This window comes from Gymnoscopelus microlampas, assembly GCF_963454915.1.
Source record: "Gymnoscopelus microlampas genome assembly, chromosome: 24".
NCBI classification, from domain to species: domain Eukaryota; kingdom Metazoa; phylum Chordata; class Actinopteri; order Myctophiformes; family Myctophidae; genus Gymnoscopelus; species Gymnoscopelus microlampas.
Window position 1 is genome coordinate 1,692,753 of NC_139961.1, and position 21,157 is coordinate 1,713,909.

Below are 21,157 nucleotides of genomic sequence, written 5' to 3' on the forward strand. Positions count from 1 at the left end.
GGAATACAACAACAAATGCAGCAGCGGACACACAGAGCGCATGGAAGGAATGCAGCAACACTCACACCCAATAAGCACATGAGCCTTCAGCAAACATACAGCAAACATAACATAAAGCAAACATACAGCAAACATAACATAAAGCAAACATACAGCAAACATGGCATGTATTTTTATGCACAAGTGGTTATTATGCACAGGGGGAACACAGGTGGTACTGCTGCGGTTGGTGCCATCGGGACAAATCTCTCAAAGGGTTTGCATGGTGTTGCTGGCTTCTGGGTAGATCTCCTGTGTCTGTTGACAAATAAAGGCTTCCAATGCAATTAGGATTTGTATTACATATTCTTACAGATTGCCAGTGTCCAGGGGCGTCCCCCTTAATCACTGGTCCTGGAATGTCGCCCTGTGATTAGTTTGTATGTGGAATAACCAGTACTGCTGTTAACAAATATACATACAAATTGAATTACTTAAAACTACTGTTGCTAACTACTGGGCTGTTACCACTTCCATCATATCTGACTAAATTACTGACCATCTGACTAAATTACTGACCATTCAAAAGTTTTTATTTTTATTTTAGGTTCATATTTATTAAGTTACTCATCACTGTTTCACACACAACTCACAACACGAGAGTGACGGTCCGTGTTTCTTTTTTTTTTTAGAATGATATCACACTCAAATAAACATGAGCCCTCTGCGCCTCTCTTTATTAACTATTCATTATTGCCTATAAATAAGGTACATGTTTTTCAAACCTACTTATTTATGTTCAAATTAAAAGAATGTAAACCAATCATATATTTTATTTCATTACTTCTGATATTCACTCCTACCCTACAAGGCAAATAACATAAATACTTCATCAAATTTAGCACTTAGTTATGGAGCTTCAAAATCCTTCTCAATATTTAAGAAACATACTGCTCCCCTTATAAACTTGTATTATTATATATTGTTCTTATTGAACATTTAATCCTGTTATTTTAATGCCCTCTTCCCTGAAGGAAATTATTCCAAATACACTTGGATGAAATTGTCTCACACTTACTGTCACCTACTTGCCTGACTACTTCATATCCTTCTTGTAAAATTGTCTCAAACTTACTGTCACCTTCTTACTTCATATCCTGCTTGTAAGCCTTGGTCAGGGTGCCTATAATGCTTCAGTGTGATTGTGCTGTCTGATTCGAGTGGTGATAGGTCATGTCTGATTTTCACATTGATTTCAATGTATATTCATGGGGTTCATGTGGTATGTTGTGGCTGTGTATACTATATGTGTACATATGTCGAAATACTGTGATTTGTCAAAACCGTCAGAGGGCCTATCTCTCTCCCCCTTTTTTTCTGAAAAAGGGCTGCACTAACATTCTCACCTTTTTCAGAAACATATAAATAAATCCTGATACGTTTTGGGCACTGATTCTATCTAGGAACTAATTAAACCAACTCTGCCCTACATAAGCCATCCACTATTCAAATGCCAACTTGTCAGAAGAAAATTTGCTTTCACATGCTTTTGGGCCGGAGAGTCCCGGTATGACATTGTCCAGCGACTCCATAACACCGTCACGTGACATCTGTTGGAACGTAGATGCAAAACAGTTCATCTTTCCTGAGCACTCCCCCAAAATGCTCATTTGATGTAGCAGATGTATTTCCAACGGGTCCTGTGGTACAGTCCTCTCTCCTGCACAGCACATATTTCACTTGTGATGCAGCACCAGTTGCATTGTTTATATCACTGCCCATGTAGACTGGCCCATCCACACTTGTATTTTATTGTCCAAGAGCTGCAAACAGTGTAACTCCATTTGGGAAAGCAGATAGTCCATATTGTCCAGACCATAGTATGTGACCGCAAAAATTCTCTGCACTTGGGTGTTTTGTGTTTTGGAAAATGGCCGTTATTATGATGTGTAGGTTAGCAGCTACAGTATAAGGATGTGATTATTGCACCATGGGGTGTACTTCTTACTAGACTGCATGTTTGTCTATGTTTTTGTTATCATTACACTTCTGCTCTGCGTCTTTAATTTGGGCTTTTAGAAGTCTGATCCTTAGATCCTTCTGTGTTTCATCATCAACTTTAATTTTCGCTCTATGAGATTTTAAGTGGTGGACTACATTCAGTTGCCATTCTGTGTAGGGCATAGCCATAAGGCCTGGGGTGTCAATTAATTTATTTTTAACTGTAACGGGGAGTCCAGACATCACTGCTTGTTGAAAGACTATAGTCATTTGATCTCCTCTAGTCGGATTCGCTCCTGTATGATCTTGCCATGTTTGTTTGGCTCTGAGAATAAATTCATCTGCTGTCTCATCTGTTTTAGGTTCAAATTGTAGCTGACTACAGGTGGAGATTTGCACAGGGAACTTGGTACGGAGTACCGTTCCCCAATTGTTTCTATACACTCCCCATGGCGTGTCATTCAGAACCATAGATGTTCCGGCATCCCTCTCAATGTCATGCAGATCAGAGGGGCTAGTGCAAGAAGCTACTATAGCTCTGATGTCTCCCAAAGCTAATGTGTAACCTTGGGTCTGTGCATTAAACTGTCTAAGCCAGGGAGTGGCACCATTTCTAAGTTCAGGAAGTTTGTCTTTTAACATCTGCATGTCAGTCATAGTCCACGGTTGGTACACTGGGAGTTTGCCTTGCTTGGTTTGTACTAGTGGAGCCATAATGGCTGGCATTATCTTATCATGTGTGTGGCGTCGAGGTGGAGAAAGGCTGTTGTTACGGGTATAGGGTTCTGTATGTGTACTGCTGCGGCCATGCAATGTCATGTTGTGTGTGGCTGTCCGTGCACCCTGACCTCTGTCATACTCTGTCATAGTGCCTTCTAATCTCACCTTTCTCTGCCTTCTCCGCTGGTTCTGCTTAAACCTGTAATCCTCCTCTTCCTGTCTTAACAACTGTTCTTCCTCACTCGCTGTCTGTCCTGTGTGTGACCTGTGACCAGCGCTTTCTATGTCTGACTCCTCAAGGTATGATTTATGCATTCTCTCTGTTCTCAGTCTCCGCTCCTCCTGGTTTCTCTCCCAACTCGTTTCACTGGCCTGATCCTTCTTTGACTGTTGCCTCATTTCTGACTGAATCTGTCTTGCGTGTTCCTTTTCCTGTTCAGATGTCATGCGGTCCCTATAGTGAGCTACTGTATCTGCTTCAGTTTGTTTCAAGTCTATCATTCCTCCTTTCTCTTCTACTAGTGGGGCCTGCATTTGTGCGTTTGCGTATGGGAGTGGAATATTGGCTAACTCGCCTAACCCTGGATAGATTGAGGCTGTCGGGATGGGGTTAGGCCCCTTCTCTGAGCTGGCTTGTTTTTTGGGTGACATAATCATTTTGGATCGAGTTTGTACACTGTCATGTGCAGACACAAGAGAGAAAATCAGTGCCTTTCTATTCTCCATAAATTGTACTAATTCCCTAAATTTACCTCTTTTGATTAGAGACGCAGATTTTAACGCTTCTTTAGCGGCCTGAAGTTTTTTCTCAGCCTCTTTGTACTCTTTCAGTAATGTGGCTGTTATGGGCGTGACACTGTCATCTGTGGGGTTTTTCTGAGTCTGCCATTCCTCTTTTAGGGCGTCTAATTGTTTAGCTACTTTTTCCTTTTTATCAACTGAGGTTGCCATGAGGACAAACCTCCTGATTTCAAACCATGTTTTAACAAAATTATTCATCTTGCGTGTTCTTATGCTGGGCCAGCTAACTCTAGCCAACACCAAACAGTCACTTCTGGTTTCAGGTGTTTTTTTTATCTAGGTCTGTTTCAACCAACGCTTTTATAATATAATAAGATTCTCACTACAATTGCCAATTTTATGAACCCACACGTTACAATGTCTCCCTGTTTCTCTCTGAACTGCAAGTGCGGCCATATAACCAGACAGTTTCTCTCCTCTCTTTATCTCCCTCTGACTCCCTGTGTGAAACTTCCAAGGCCTGGCTTACAAAGTGATATACTACAGGCGACCTCGCTCAGTCTCTGTTTGGGTGTGTGCATGTGTATGTGTTTGTGTGGGTGTGTGGCTATATGGGCTCGAGTGTGTATGTGTGTATGTATGTGGGCTGGGGTGTGTGTGCGTGTGTGGGGGTTTGGGTATGTGGAGGTATAGGCGCGTGTGTGTATGTATGTGTGTGAGTGCGTGCACTTGGGTGTGTGTGCTTGTGTACGGGTGTGTGTATGAGTGAGCGTATGTGTGGATAGTGCACAAAAGTACTCAACTTGTTTTACTCAAGTACAAATATCCCTACCAACGTGACAAAGTATACTCCTACCACCAAACGTTTAGAGTACAAGATTTTACTTGGATAAAAGTACAACCAATCTTAATTTCAAAGTATTCTCAAAGCGCCAAGAACACTAGTACTAAACAGTATGGAAACAACAGGTTAACAATTTCACACAACGCACAGCAGTGTCTCGTTCTGATTGGTCCTGCCCAAAGTGCGCATTCGACCTGGAACCTTCTACCACAAATCAATTATTATAGATATTATAGATTGTTGAGGATTTAACCCAATGTGCACCTTGTTTTAAATCAGTTGAGAATCACTGCTGTCACTAAACTATGCCTCCCACAATGTGCCCCACAGAAACTCTTCAATGATATACACTCTTAATTTTCTGATGAAGAGCGAACCACCCTCACAATATATCCCCACAGATAAAATAGTTACAACGTTTAATCATAAGTCATTTTGTACCATCGCACGGGACCTGCCACCCTTTATTCATAAGTCATTTTATACCATTGTATGGGACCTGCCACCCTTTATTCATAAGTCATTTTGTACCAGTGTACGGGACCTGCCACCCTTTATTCGTAAGTCATTTTATACCATTGTATGGGACCTACCACCCTTTATTCATAAGTCATTTTGTACCATTGTACGGGACCTGCCACCCTTTAACATAAGTCATTTTGTACCATTGTACGGGACCTGCCACCCTTTAACAACATTTTATAAAATGTGTTCTACGTTCAATCTGTTTATGTCCTAAATTTGGATTAACAACATTTGCTTGCGTGGGGAGACAACAGATTTGAAATATGTCCAATCACAGAATTTTTTAAAGGCTTCTGCTCACCTGATTTTTATGCCCGGGCTTATTGTCTCTCCCAGCAGTGAATGTTGATCGGTCAGTTGAGTCCTGTCCTTGGTTAGCTCCTTTTCACCAATCACGTCGGGAAGGCCACCATGTTGTTGGAGACTGGGCTAAAACAGCAGACAAATTGTGCAATGTAATAATTTGTAACCCTTCAGATCACACGTCTCCGCGCGTCCGTTGTATTGGTGAAATTAAGAGCAGACAAGACTGTTAAAATTAAGTGTATTTAATAATATAGCACTAAGTTAAAATAATTACAGATTGAATATAGAAATGTACTTAACAGAGATCTCTGGGCTCCCAATCAACTGTCCTTAACAGCAACAAGTTACTTCGAGGTCAGTTCATCGGGTCTGAGCCCCGCTATCTGTCCCTGGAGCCTATTTATAATATCCTATACATGTTATACTAAAAGTTATCAAAAGAAGTCGCTGTCGGTCCACCATGGTTTCTTCATCAGAGTAGGCAAGTGGTCCCCCCCTGGCTGATTTACGGACCGAGTGCCTCGCACCTATGGAATGCAGCACATCCTCCCTACAGATAACAGTCTGGGCATACTGTCTCAATGCATCGGCCGGCAGTAAGCATCTCCATTGGTCCAGGTTCTCTTCCCAGGGTGTGCAAGTGGCCCCACTGATTTACCGGTCCAGCCGACGGTCTTGGTCTCACCAGCCTAGTCTCAGCACCTGGGAATGTCAAAATAGACGCAGCAGACACCATTGTATTCTCTCTCTAACCGTGACGGTCCTAGACATTAGAAGTGAATTGTGTCTTCTGGGAGATAACACAGCGTTCTGCCATGCGAATAGATCATGTTTATCACAGTGACTGTATTTCTAAGGACATAATTCCAGCAAGGCTATAATGATTTCATAAGTTAATAATGTGGTTTCTGTTAGGGTCTATGCGAACAACAATACAACAGTACAAATGAAGACACACACATTTGCTCTTAGTAACTGGGACTTGAAAAAACAGTAATAGTAAAAACGCACACATTGGCTCTTTAATCACTAGGGCTAAAAAAGGATATACATTGCCATATAAGGATATAAGTCATTTGCTCATAATAACTAAGGCTTAAAAAGGATATCAGTTGCCATATAAGGATATAATTTGCCAACAACAGTCAGATATCATTCATTCAGAACCTTGGTGTTGTCCTGGACAGTCAGATATCATTCATTCAGAACCTTGGTGTTGTCCTGGACAGTCAGCTCTCATTCATTCAGAACCTTGGTGTTGTCCTGGACAGTCAGCTCTCATTCATTCATTCAGAACCTTGGTGTTGTCCTGGACAGTCAGATATCATTCATTCAGAACCTTGGTGTTGTCCTGGACAGTCAGATATCATTCATTCAGAACCTTGGTGTTGTCCTGGACAGTCAGCTCTCATTCATTCAGAACCTTGGTGTTGTCCTGGACAGTCAGCTCTCATTCATTCATTCAGAACCTTGGTGTTGTCCTGGACAGTCAGATATCATTCATTCAGAACCTTGGTGTTGTCCTGGACAGTCAGCTCTCATTCATTCAGAACCTTGGTGTTGTCCTGGACAGTCAGCTCTCATTCATTCATTCAGAACCTTGGTGTTGTCCTGGACAGTCAGCTCTCATTCATTCATTCAGAACCTTGGTGTTGTCCTGGACAGTCAGATCTCATTCAAGGCACACATTGCAGCGGCCACTCGATCCTGTAGGTTTACACTCTATAACAGGGCTTCTCAAAAAAAATTCAGGCCAGGGACCCCTTAGCTGAGAGAGAGGTGAAGCAGGGACCCCCACTACATGTTGGATTCATATTAAATGTGTGTTTTCAGACATTTAACCACTTAAACCCTCAATACTTTGTAAACTTGACCTTTGGCTCTGTCCTTTTTTCCCTCTACTCCAAACCTCTTCGCCGAAGATAGCCGATGTACAAGCTCACAACGGGGTCGCACATTGTGAGCTTGTAGATCTGCTATTTTTGGATAAACTTTGCACCCACTCTCCCATTGGGTCGAGGAAAAACCTTTGCCCCAAATTAAGCATTTAATTTAGTTATCAGATTGTTTAACTAGAACAAAACAAGAAAGACAAATGAAAACCATCTCCAAAAAACGTGTGTGTGTGTGTGTGTGTGTGTGTGTGTGTGTGTGTGTGTGTGTGTGTGTGTGTGTGTGTGTGTGTGTGTGTGTGTGTGTGTAATTTAATGTGAGTTGTTAACTTCTTTGAACACAGGTGTACTTTAGAGGTGAACCTGAGTCATAAAACTGCTCTTTCCTTCTTTTCTTTTTTTAATTTAGAGTTGCCAATTATTTTTGGCAACTCTACTGTCCTACTGACTCACCTGCCAGTGAGGAGCCCGCACCAGGAGGACTTAGAGCCTTCGTTCTACTCCTCCCGCCCAACACTCCCCACTTTTATGTTTGGTTGCGCTCGGGTAGCCTCGCGTGGCCAGACTACATCACTGTGTGGATATGAGTCTGGTGCTTCTATGAGGACGTTCTTTTCCAAGGGGCGGGATCAAAACAATGGCTCTGGACGCAATTGGTTAGACCTACAAACCAACTACCAATTACAGTCTCCCATATTTGAATACTGGGCCATGATTGGTCACAACAGACTTTGATGTAAGTAAGTAAGTAGGTGCCCCCCCCCCCCCCATCCCTGGTTGTTTCTACAGGCAGGTCTTCGGGTGAATTTCACCCATCGTTAGCGATAGAGGGTACAAATAAATCCCATACTCCCACAGGTTACATGTCGGCTTTCCGACATTACTAACCCTATCCCTATCCCTATCCCTAACCCTATCCCTATCCCTATCACTAACCCTAACCGCACGCGGAAGCCACGTAGTCGGAGTAATCATGGGATGTCGGACTTATGGGCAGTTCCCACTCCCACAATGGTCAGCTGATGCAATCAGACTGTGTCTTCACTGGACAAGGCTCACATGTCCCAGTAATGGGTGGACCAAAGGAAAAGTTCCTAGTTCCATTTTTCTTTTCTTTTTAAAAATATTTTTCACAGATTTTACTTTTTTTATTATAGGTTCCCCCAATGATATCTGTTTTTCTGTGAAATTCCATGTTGAAATATTGAAGAGGAGAACCTCAGTTTGCCTTGTATTGTTGTACTTTACTATATTCTGATGAAAAATATGTACGTTAGTGATGGTGTGACTGTTTTCATCGTTAGTGTTCGAGGGTTAAGTTGAAACAAGTATTTCCACCGCCGTGTGGGTTAGACTGCTGATGTGTGCGGGGTCAGAGACCCACAGGTCATTACAGATCAGACTTTGTACCATCAGAGAGACACACACACACACACACACACACACACACACACACACACACACACACACACACACACACACACACACACACACACACACACACACACACACACACACACACACACACACCGAGGCAGCATTTCATGTCCCTCAAACACACACACACACACACACAAACACTGACCAACATGGATCTGATCATCTTCTTCTGTCTGCTCTGCAACCTCTACTGCTGTCTGACTGCTTCAGGTAACACTGTGTGTGTGTGTGTGTGTGTGTGTGTGTGTGTGTGTGTGTGTGTGTGTGTGTGTGCGTGCGCGTGTGCGTGTGCGTGCGCGTGCGTGTGTGTGTATGTCCCCACAAGTATAGTAGAAATTTCCTAATAGACATTTTGTTGTTTAAAAGTATATATATTTGTATTTGTATTTATTGAGTTGTGCTTACAATTGGGAACAGGTTGGGGTTGGATTGGAAGTTTGGAGGTTAGGTTTATGGGTTGGGGGGGGGGGGTTGGATTTGTGGGTGATTTTATAATGTAGTTATGTAGCGATGTCACGCACCAACATTACTGATCTACAAGCTCACGATCAACACGTCACAGCGTGACACGTTGTGAGCTTGTAGATCTGTCATTTTTGGGTATAACTCAGACGTTAGGATGACTGTTAAAAAGGTGTGTGTGTGTGTGTGTGTGTGTGTGTGTGTGTGTGTGTGTGTTTGTGTGTGTGTGTGTGTGTGTGTGTGTGTGTGTGTGTGTGTGTGTGTGTGTGTGTGTGTGTGTGTGTGTGTGTGTGTGTGTGTGTGTGTGTGTGTGTGTGTGTGTGTGTGTGTGTGTGTGTGTGTGTGTGTGTGTAGTGTTCCTCCCTCCAGATGAAGCCCACAGCATCCTGGTCAGAAACAGGAGGTTTAACTCCGGCTGGTTTGAGGAGCTCCAGAAAGGAGATCTGGAGAGAGAGTGTCTGGAGGAGAAATGCATCTATGAGGAGGCCAGGGAGGTGTTTGAGCACACTGAGTCTACGGTACGACACACACTACAAGCAATTAACCAATTAATACAATTAATGAATTAAGAGTAATTAACTCCTCCCTCTGAAGAGGCCAGAACACACACAGTCTACGGTACGACAGCTAACCAACCAATGAACCAACTGGACCCACTTTGAGACCATCGTTAACAATGTAATGAGTGTGTGCACAAAACAAAACAAAGAGAATAGAAGGTTCCTATCACACAAAGATTTGACTAGCTGACTGACTGAACTAACAGTCTAATCCAGTGTTCATACATTAATGATTTTTTTATTGAAATGTTTTGAAACATTTCTGGCACATGATGCAATCCTCTAGGCCAGACTCAACACAATATAAATATTTCCTTTCAAATTGCGACATTCACAATTCACCATATACTACCCTTCAACCCACGGTACCACCCACCCACCCCACCCCACGAATAACTCCACAACCCACATACAATCCCCCAATATACATACGGTACACGCATACTTTCATATTTTACATTAAAATGTTAAAATCTGTTGGTTTAGGGTCACTCATTACAATTACATTGTAATGAGTGAGTTGTGCGTTAAGTACTGGATGCTGTAGGTGTTGTAAGTACTGTGAGCTGATGGTAGCCGTAGGTGTTGTAAGTACTGTGAGCTGATGGTAGGTGTTGTAAGTACTGATGGTAGGTGTTGTAAGTACTGATGGTAGGTATTGTAAGTACTGATGGTAGGTGTTGTAAGTACTGTGAGCTGATGGTAGGTGTTGTAAGTACTGATGGTAGGTGTTGTAAGTACTGATGGTAGGTGTTGTAAGTACTGTGAGCTGATGGTAGGTGTTGTAAGTACTGATGGTAGGTGTTGTAAGTACTGATGGTAGGTATTGTAAGTACTGATGGTAGGTGTTGTAAGTACTGTGAGCTGATGGTAGGTGTTGTAAGTACTGATGGTAGGTGTTGTAAGTACTGATGGTAGGTGTTGTAAGTACTGATGGTAGGTGTTGTAAGTACTGATGGTAGGTGTAGCGCTACACCCCAGCATTCCATCTCACAGGGGTCTAGCAGATTGTGAAATAGGTATAAATAAATAAGCCCTTTTGACTTATTTACATTGAAATGACAAAATAATGTCAGATAGATATGAATCTACTCCATCAGAACATGATGATAACATGACTAATGTTTACTCTGTGTCATATTACAGGACGAGTTCTGGAGGACTTACAGTCGTAAGTAGGAACATAACACACCTTCACACATCATCAATGTTATTACAGTATATACATTATTTTATAATCATTATTACTGTTATGACGGGGGTCACAGTGCAACAGGTTGTGAGCTTGTGGAGCTCTATTGTGAAATAAAAACATACAGTAACATGCATATTTAAATTGTGATGTCATACTCATAACATTTCATATCATTTGCCTGTTGAAGGCCTATAAGGTTGAAACGGTGCGGCAACTGTACTAATAAAACGTGTGTGTCTGTGTGCGTGCGTGCGTGCGTGTGTGTGTGTGTGTAGTTCCAGACAGCTGTGCGTCCGGCCCGTGCTTGAACCAGGGGACGTGTGTGAACCAGGGAGAGTCCTTCATGTGTCTGTGTCAGCCGACGTTCAGCGGACGCAGCTGTGAGCTAGGTCAGACCCCTCCGAGTCCCCCACCTCTGTGACTCCTCCCCCATCTCTGTACTGACCCCTCCCCCATCTCTGTCCTGACCCCTCCCCTCTGTCCTGACCCCATCAACAAATATAAATATATTTACTGAGGAGAAAAAAGAAAAAAAAAGTGACTGTACACTGCCTTTAATAAGCCAGTGTTGTTGTTGTTCAGAGTACAACGCTGTTCCACACACCTGTGTGTTAATAAGCCAGTGTTGTTGTTGTTCAGAGTACAACGCTGTTCCACACACCTGTGTGTTAATAAGCCAGTGTTGTTGTTGTTCAGAGTACAACGCTGTTCCACACACCTGTGTGTTAATAAGCCAGTGTTGTTGTTGTTCAGAGTACAACGCTGTTCCAGACACCTGTGTGCTGGAGAACGGAGGCTGCGAACACTTCTGTGACGAGGAAGCAGGAAGTCTCAACTGCTCGTGTGCAGACGGCTACTTCCTGCAGCAGAACGGACGCAGCTGTGCGCCGCGAGGTAGGACGGACATATGTGTCTGTGACGTAGGATGAAAACTTCTGCTTAACCACTTACATATAGCCTATATCAGGGGTCTTCAACGTTTTCAGCCCAACGCGCTGCGAGGCGTTGTGAGCTTGTAGATCAGCTATTTTTGGCTAAAGTTCTCTTCCGAATATGGATGCTAGGAAGTTAAGGAAAAAATATTTGGCGGACCCCCTGTAGTAACTCTGAGGACCCCCTAGGGGTCCCGGACCCCCTGTTGAAGACCCCTGGCCTATATAGTTTATGTTGTGTTTTTATTGTATTTTATTGTGTTTATATAGAGGGCAATCATAAATGCGTCATATAAGAACTGTGTTCCAAAAATAAAAAAACAGCCTGGTGATTTTGTTAGCTATGTGACTCTGTGTTATTTATGATATTGTGTTACATTTAATAACGTCTGTATTTGGAGATTTTTATTAATTTATATTTTAGTAAGTATTGACTTACTCTTTGGATAAATCAGTCGTTTTTCACCATCAGTTCATTAGAGGTGGGCATTGGCACTGCCCTCACGATTCGATTACGATTCACCAGGTAACGATTCGATTCGATTATGATAAACCTTGTATAATTCGATTCGATTTGACGATGCATCGCGATGCATCACACTTTTCTATATTACTTATATCCCAACTTTTTCATCAGTCAATACAAGCAGTCAGATATACTGAACAACATATAAATATGGCTGCTGCTCTGTGCAATTAGCAATATGATTAAAATAAAAGTAAATAAAAAAATAAATGATAAAAATGTCATAATCGTTTCATAATCGTCCATGTCCGCATCACGATTCATCTATGAATGGATTATTTTTCACACCACTACAGTTCATGCATCATATCCATGTGAGTGAAATGGCCAGGCTCATTTGTTTATTTTAGTGAAATGGACATGCTCATTTGTAAGAACACAGTTCTTACATGACGCGATCTAAGATGACCTTATGGTCATTTCAATAGGATAAAGAAATACTGGGTCCGTGACTCAGGGGGATAGGTTTGGTTCTCTATTGCAGGCGTCTTCAACAGGGTGTCCGTGACCCCTAGGTCCTCAGAGTTAGTACGGGGGGGGCCACCAAATCTTTGTGTGTTATGATTTTTTTATTTTTTTTTTACATTAACCACTTGAACCCTAGCACCGCTATTCTGAGGAGAACTTTAGCCAAAAAATAGCAGATCTACAAGCTCACTACGCCTCGTGGCGTTGTGAGCTTGTAGATCGGCTATTTTTTGGCAAAGAGGTTTGGTGTAGAGGGAGAAAAAAAAGAGCAGACCAAGTAAAAAAAAAGTTCATCTGAAACTCAATTTCATACAATATAGAGGAGGGGTCCCTGCTTCATCTCTGTCTCAGCTAGGGGTCCTTTTATTTATACTGTGATGCATTCTGTTTGTGTTCATATGGTGTTGTGTGTTCACAGAGACTATAGCATGTAGCATGTGTTCATATAATGCTGTGTGGTGTGTTCACAGAGACTATAGCATGTAGCATGTGTTCATATGGTGTTGTGTGGTGTGTTCACAGAGACTATAGCATGTAGCATGTGTTCATATGGTGTTGTGTGGTGTGTTCACAGAGACTATAGCATGTAGCATGTGTTCATATAATGCTGTGTGGTGTGTTCACAGAGACTATAGCATGTAGCATGTGTTCATATAATGCTGTGTGGTGTGTTCACAGAGACTATAGCATGTAGCATGTGTTCATATGGTGTTGTGTGGTGTGTTCACAGAGACTATAGCATGTAGCATGTGTTCATATGGTGTTGTGTGGTGTGTTCACAGAGGGAGGCATGCGTTAATCCGACAGACCTTTTCTCCGACTATGTGGCATCCGCGTGCGGTTAGGGTTAGGGTTAGGGTTTGGTTCGGGTTTAGTATTGGAAACGTCGGAGCGCTGCGCTGTCGGAGGAATGCGCTGTCGGACTAACATACTGCACCCGTTCACAGAGACTATAGCATGTAGCATGTGTTCATATGGTGTTGTGTGGTGTGTTCACAGAGACTATAGCATGTAGCATGTGTTCATATGGTGTTGTGTGGTGTGTTCACAGAGGGGTTCTCCTTCCATTCCGACATCTCGCCACTCCGACTAGTGGCTTCCGCGTGCGGTTAGGGTTAGGGTTAGGTATAGGGTTCGTCAACGTCGGAAAGGCAACATGTCGGAAAGGCGAAATGCACCCGTTCACAGAGACTATAGCATGTAGCATGTGTTCATATGGTGTTGTGTGGTGTGTTCACAGAGACTATAGCATGTAGCATGTGTTCATATGGTGTTGTGTGGTGTGTTCACAGAGACTATAGCATGTAGCATGTAGCATGTGTTCATATAATGCTGTGTGGTGTGTTCACAGAGACTATAGCATGTAGCATGTAGCATGTGTTCATATGGTGTTGTGTGGTGTGTTCACAGAGACTATAGCGTGTGGCATGGTTCCGGTCCTCCAGGGGGGGCTAGATAAATCTGGACAGGTGGATCCTCGTTCTCGTATCGTTGGAGGAACAGAATGTCCTAAAGGAGAATGTCCCTGGCAGGTAAGACCTCAGTGTTCTAAAGGACAATGTCCTAACCCTAAAGGACAATGTCCTAACCCTGAAGGACAATGTCCTAACCCTAAAGGACAATGTCCTAACCCTAAAGGACAGGGTCCTAACCCTAAAGGACAGGGTCCCTGTCAGGTACACAAACCTACAACCACCTCACATTTAAACCTAAAAAACTGTACCTGGCATAGCCGGGCGCCCATATAGCTGAATGGTTAGAGAGCCCGTCTGGGGAGCAGGAGTCCCCAGTTGTCCCTGCAGCAATGTGTCCAATATGACCGGTCAAAGTGTCCTTGAGCGAGACACTTAACCCCTAACTGCTCCTCTGTGGGCAGAATTCAGCTGGGTGGGAGCAAGCAGGTCAATATTAGGTTCACAAACATACAATCGCCTCACATTTAAAGGTGCATGAAACCCTATAGGCTGATTTTTGTAGTTTTTGTTTTCCATGTTTGGTTAAAAACTACAGCAGGTTAAAACAAAAGTCATGTAAGAAACACAGCTGCAGCTCGTCAAATTCCTAATGTGTGTGTTGTGGGATTTTAGGTGTGTCAATACTGTCTATCATGCTTGCACATTGGCCACGCCCCTTGGCTTTAGACACACCGCACATCTAACACTAAGACTCATCCAACCCAGTGGTTCTCAAACTTTTTCATGCCAGGGACCCCCAAATTGACACTTATTAGCCCGCGGACCCCCATTTGAAAAGTTAAGCCAGGGACCCCTCATAAGAGAAGGTTTTTATGGCTCTAGCAGTGATTCTGAACCATTTTAATTTCAATGACCCCCAGTTTGACATGTATTAGCCTACGGACCCCCATTTAATGCCATCTATATCTCTGGGACCCCAATTCATATCGTAAAATCAATGTTAATTTAACTCTGAGAGTGTACAAATGGAACCAAATGGACCCGTCAGGGTCCATTTGGTTCCATTTGTACACTCTCAGAGTTACAGACCCATAAGGATCCATTTGGTTCCTGTCCATCATTTAGCTGGGGACCCCCTGGAACCCCCTCAAGTACGCCTGGAGAACCAATGATCTAACACACTCATTATTAATGTCTATGGTGCAGCTGAGCTGTGTTGCTTACTGCGACCAAAACGTATCCTCAATGAAAAAAAAGTGTAGACAGTGTACGGGATTCACTTTTCTCATGCATTGACTGCCTGCTCCTACGCTCCTGTCCTTGATGTAGGCGGTGTGCAGAAGGACCTTACCTTACTAATCTGCCATGTTTTTAATTGCTGTAGTTTCTAACCTGAACTGGAAAACAAACATGCCCCTTTAAATCAGGACCTGGCAGGTACACACACATAAAATCCCCTCACATTTAATTCCGCTTTATGATTTGTCGCATGGCGAATATAATGGCGAACATAGCCATCTGCATTAAAATGACTTGTATTAGTTCTACTGGATCTATTATCAACCAGTACCCTGTGTGTGCATTAAAATGACTTGTATTAGTTCTACTGGATCTATTATCAACCAGTCCCTCCCTAACGTTTTCCTCTAGTTTTACATTTGTTGATGAAATTGTCAATCGTATTCAGTCAGATGGCATATTTAGTCAACACTTAACGCGGCAGCTGTTTGGCCGCACTATGAGCTTGGAGATCTGCTAATTTTGAATAGCCAAAGAGATCTAAAATGATGAAAAATGCGTTCCCGGATTGAATGGGTTAAATTGTAACGTATGTTCCTCATGAAGGGCTCTGACAACCATGCTGACCCCTGACCCCCGAAACCCTGACCCCCATCCCTCTATAAACATGACCTTATCTCTGTTTGAATTGAACAGCAGCCTGACCTCCATGTGTGTCTGTTAATGCTGTCATGTTTCTATCTGGAAAAACTGCTCAATACATCCATCAACTGATCAGTGAGTCAGCATGAAGGGAGACTGAAGTCTAGTGCAGGGGTCTTCAACAGGGGGTCCGGGACCCCTAGAGGGTCCTCAGAGCTACTACAGGGGGTCCGCCAAATCTTTGTGTGATGGGATTTAGTTTTTTTTAACCCCTTGAACCCTAGAATTCTTTTTCTGAGGGGAACATTAGCCAAAAATAGCCGATCTACAAGCTCTCAACGCCTCGCGTTGAGAGCTTGTAGATCGGCTATTTTTGGTGTAGAGGGGAGAAAAAGCAGACTAAGTAAAAAAAAAAACTTTAATCTGAAACAAAATGGTATACAATATAGAGTAGGGGGTCCCTGCTTCATCTCTCTCTCGGCTAGGGGGTCCTTGGCCTGAAAACGTTGAAGACCCCTGGTGTGTGTGTGTGTGTGTGTGTGTGTGTGTGTGTGTGTGTGTGTGTGTGTGTGTGTGTGTGTGTGTGTGTGTGTGTGTGTGTGTGTGTTAGGTTCTCTTGGTGTACAAGGGCAAGGGGTTCTGTGGAGGAATCATCATCCATCCTACCTGGGTCCTCACCGCCTCTCACTGCATGGAGAACACCAGGACTGACTTCCTGAAGGTGGTGGCAGGTACATCCAACCATACATCCATCTGAACATCCATCTGTCCGTCCGTCCATCTACAGAAGTGTTTCCCAAACACTGTTCCGGGACCCGTTTGTGGGTCAGGGACTAATTTCAATGGGTCATGAGTTTAATCGGCCGTACACATTTTTTTTTTATTGGAAAATATTTTAAAGTAAAAAATAAAGAGTAAAACACTTTTTTAAATTATTTTAACCATCAAATAAATTAATAAACTTTTAAGAAAAACTTAAAATACCCGATCTGCAAGCTCAGCCTATTTTATTAAATAGGGCCGTCAGGTCACAATTTACATTTACCAACTATGATGATAAAACATAAAAAAAAAGGAAAATGTGTAATAAAATAATTTTAAAAAAGTAGTAATTTATTTGAACGTTCCCATACGTTTGCAAACGGTTTCGCCAACAGAATGAGCTCTGTTACGAGTATAGAATTGAATTGAATATTTTATCAGACAGAAATGTAAAAACACCATATAGAGTACAGTCAAACACTTTGTCTAAAAGGATAACACCAAAAAGGTCCTTGTGGTCTTTACAGGAGAACAAAGAAAAGAGTCATTCCTGATGCATCGCTAAGGCTAACAGGCAACTCTTAGACACCGTCCAAACATCTGCAGTAGAGCAGGGCCTTAGAAAACTAAAATATACCTGTCTGTCTGTCTGTCTGTCTGTCTGTCTGTCTGTCTCTCTGTCTGTCTGTCTATCAGGGGAACATAACACAGGGGTGGATGAGGGCACAGAGCAGAGCATACAGGTCTCTCTCTCTCTCTCCCTGATGTATTCATAATGTCTCTCTATCTATCAGGTGAACATAACACAGGGGTGGATGAGGGCACAGAGCAGAGCATCCAGGTCTCTCTCTCTCTCTCTCTGATGTATTCATAATGTCTCTCTATCTATCAGGTGAACATAACACAGGGGTGGATGAGGGCACAGAGCAGAGCATACAGGTCTCTCTCTCTCTCTCTCTGATGTATTCATAATGTCTCTCTATCAGGTGAACATAACACAGGGGTGGATGAGGGCACAGAGCAGAGCATCCAGGTCTCTCTCTCTCTCTCTGATGTATTCATAATGTCTCTCTATCTATCAGGTGAACATAACACAGGGGTGGATGAGGGCACAGAGCAGAGCATCCAGGTCTCTCTCTCTCTCTCTGATGTATTCTTAATGTCTCTCTATCTATTAGGTGAACATAACACAGGGGTGGATGAGGGCACAGAGCAGAGCATACAGGTCTCTCTCTCTCTCTCTCTGATGTATTCTTAATGTCTCTCTATCTATCAGGTGAACATAACACAGGGGTGGATGAGGGCACAGAGCAGAGCATACAGGTGTCTCTCTCTCTCTGATGTATTCATAATGTCTCTCTATCAGGTGAACATAACACAGGGGTGGATGAGGGCACAGAGCAGAGCATACAGGTCTCTCTCTCTCTGATGTATTCTTAATGTCTCTCTATCTATCAGGTGAACATAACACAGGGGTGGATGAGGGCACAGAGCAGAGCATACAGGTGTCACAGATCATAATGCACGAGGCCTACGTGTCGCTCACGGCCGACAACGACATCGCCCTGCTGCGTCTGAGCGCGCCCATCGTCTACACGCCGTACGCCGTGCCCGTGTGCCTGCCCACGCGCCCGCTGGCCGAGCGCCACCTCTGGGCGGTCAGCCGCCACACGGTGAGCGGCTGGGGCCGGCGCAGCGAGAACGGACCCACCTCGCCCGTTCTGCTACGCCTGCAGGTAAACCAGCGAAACACCAGCCGCTTCTACATCTGACTTTGTGTGTTTGTGTGTCTGCATGTGTCTATGAGCACGGCATAGACATCTGCAACTGATTGCAACACAAAGCCGCAACTACAGGTAATTGCACTAGTTTATGAAGAGAGGGCAGCATCCACTGGGTGTAACATGTTTGTATTTAGTGGAAGGGTCTGTGTAATATTTAGATGTCTTTGGCTATTCAAAAATAGCAGATCTACAAGCTCATAGCGGGCACCAAGTGCCGCGCTATGAGCGTGTAGATCTGCTATTTTTGAAAAATTGATTTTGCAAATCTTCTTTATTTGCGGGTCAAAACCTTGGCCAAAATCTCAAAATATGTAGCTCCAGGGACCCCCCAGAAGCAAAGATTTGAGTTACAAATGTTTGCTTAACACAGCAGATCTACAAGCTCATAGCGCGGCACACCGTGCTATGAGCTTGTATGTCTGCTATTTTTTAACATCCAAAGAAATCTAAAAATGACACGGATGCGTTCCCGATCTTAATGGAAATAGATAAGTGTTGAATATGCATAAGTGTTAAATAGCAATAGCAATGAGTACTATCAGACATATCACTTACCCTTTAAGAAAAAACAAGTAACACCACAATGTCGAAACTACTACTGTTACAAGCTAACATACTTTATTCATAACTCTTCTTCCTCCGCTGGTACAGGTTCCCAGGATCCGAACCCAGGAGTGTGTGGAGGAGAGCGGTGTGGTTCTGACCGACAACATGTTCTGTGCGGGATACATAGAGGGACGACAAGACTCCTGTAAGGGAGACAGTGGGGGTCCACTAGTAACACAGGTAACAATCTGGGAACCCATCGTCAAATAAAAAGGAAATGCAGTGCCCCCAGCGTTTTTCACTTTTGCATTTAACTCTGGGGGGGGGGGGGGGGGGGGTGATTAACTAGACCTATGCTGACTGGAAACGGGGTTTTGGTCTGCCCTCAGCCCTCCACTTCCGGTGGTGCGCCTATGTTTTCATTCCCACTAACAATATTTCTACACGGAACACTAACACCACTTCTCCCAGAGAACATGGATGGTTTTGGTTATAAGCCCACTTGTTTCTATGATTAAAGAGTAAGTTAAAATGCTACTAACTTTCCATGGTTTTGTCGGCTCCGAGGACGCTATTGTTAAATGAGTTTGGGTTTGTTTCCAGTGGGAAGCGAGCGCACAGAAATAATATTTTCAAGATGTTCATCCTTTACCAAGGTTTCTCTGTAATGTTCAGTATTAAGATGAAACTATGTGGTAGGATGTACACACTTCCTAAATAAAGAATTGCAAAATATATATATATATATATACAGTATATATATTTGAATAACGTCTTATCTTGTCATGTCTTGTCTTCCAGTACAAGAAGACCACGTTCCTGCTCGGCATCGTCAGCTGGGGTAAAGGCTGTGCGCGACCGGGGAACTACGGCATCTACACCCGCGTGTCCAACTACTTACAATGGATCCACAACAGAACGGAACCGCTGATGACGCCCGACAGAACCGAACCGGTGGCGGAACCACACAACCAGACGGAACCGGTCGCTCACAACGACACGCTGGCTCTGCTTAACAACCTGACCAGCTAGCCACATCCCTGTGGTAGCTCCCTGTAGCGTTACAAAATATATAATATGGAAATTAACAATGTCTATTTGTTCTTCACATTTGAATTGTATCGTTGCTGTAAGTAGGCCAAACATGACACGGACATTCTTATGTTTTCCAATGTTGTAAAAATGTGTAGAATAAATAAAAAAAGTTTTTGTCAACCAAAAGTTTTTGACAAATATATTGGCGAGTCATCAGCCCTTCCCACTCCCTCCCTCTGGAGTCATCAGCCCTTCCCGCTCCCTCCCTCTGGAGACATCAGCCCTTCCCGCTCCCTCCCTCTGGAGACATCAGCTCTTCCCGCTCCCTCCCTCTGGAGACATCAGCCCTTCCCGCTCCCTCCCTCTGGAGACATCAGCCCTTCCCGCTCCCTCCCTCTGGAGACATCAGCCCATCCCGCTCCCTCCCTCTGCAGACGCAAACCTCCTTGAGGTCCCCAAGACTAAGTATCGTATACCTGGGGCGACAGAGCTTTTGCTTTTGCTGCCTCAACCCTGTGGAATGCACTCCCCAAAACTCTGAGATGCCCCCCCCGCTCCCACCCTCCACCCTCCAAACCATACATGGGCAGCTGACGGCCCAGGGGCCACATGCGGCCCCCAACTTCACTTAATGTGGCCCACAGGTTAATATCAGAATAGTGATATATTATTGATTTCAGCTGTTATGATTCCAAACATGCAAACATGACCCGCTTTAATTACTTCAGTCTATATTAGTAGCTAAATGACTAGTAGTCCTTCTTATGTCCAATGTGTTTGTATTTAAGTTCATAAAGTTAACATAAGTATGATGTTCTAATTCAAACGCGACACGGCACGTTTTGAGCTTGTAGATCTGCCCCTTTTGCTCTGTGTGTGTGTGTGTGTGTGTGTGTGTGTGTTTGCGCATGTGCCTTCACATCTTGAGTGCAGAATCAATGAAGTCAATCAGTGACAAGCTTCAGTTGATTCCAACAACACACTCATCCTGTACATTTCTGTTAGCCTCGGCACTGATAGGTCACACAGTGGTTTGGTTTGACCTTTGACCCCGGTCCGTAGTGCAGTTAGTTAGACAGAGCTGCTGGCTGAGGTGTTTTCACATCAACTGTTTTAGCTCTAACCTGCAGAGAGTCAGTTAGT

The 21,157-nt window shown here is 43.5% G+C and overlaps 1 protein-coding gene across 1 annotated transcript; it reads left to right on the plus strand.

The window, feature by feature from the left end:
- Window positions 1–8,597: 8,597 nt before the first annotated feature.
- Window positions 8,598–20,111, plus strand: f7 (coagulation factor VII; the record flags this gene model as incomplete). Its single annotated transcript, XM_084051470.1, has 10 exons — window positions 8,598–8,658; window positions 9,265–9,428; window positions 10,617–10,641; window positions 10,941–11,054; window positions 11,419–11,559; window positions 14,002–14,123; window positions 16,498–16,618; window positions 18,108–18,385; window positions 19,085–19,219; window positions 19,781–20,111. The coding sequence occupies 10 exons, from the start codon at window positions 8,598–8,600 to the stop codon at window positions 20,009–20,011; spliced, it is 1,392 nt and encodes a 463-aa protein (XP_083907596.1). The 3' UTR covers window positions 20,012–20,111.
- Between the last annotated feature and the right edge of the window lie 1,046 nt (window positions 20,112–21,157).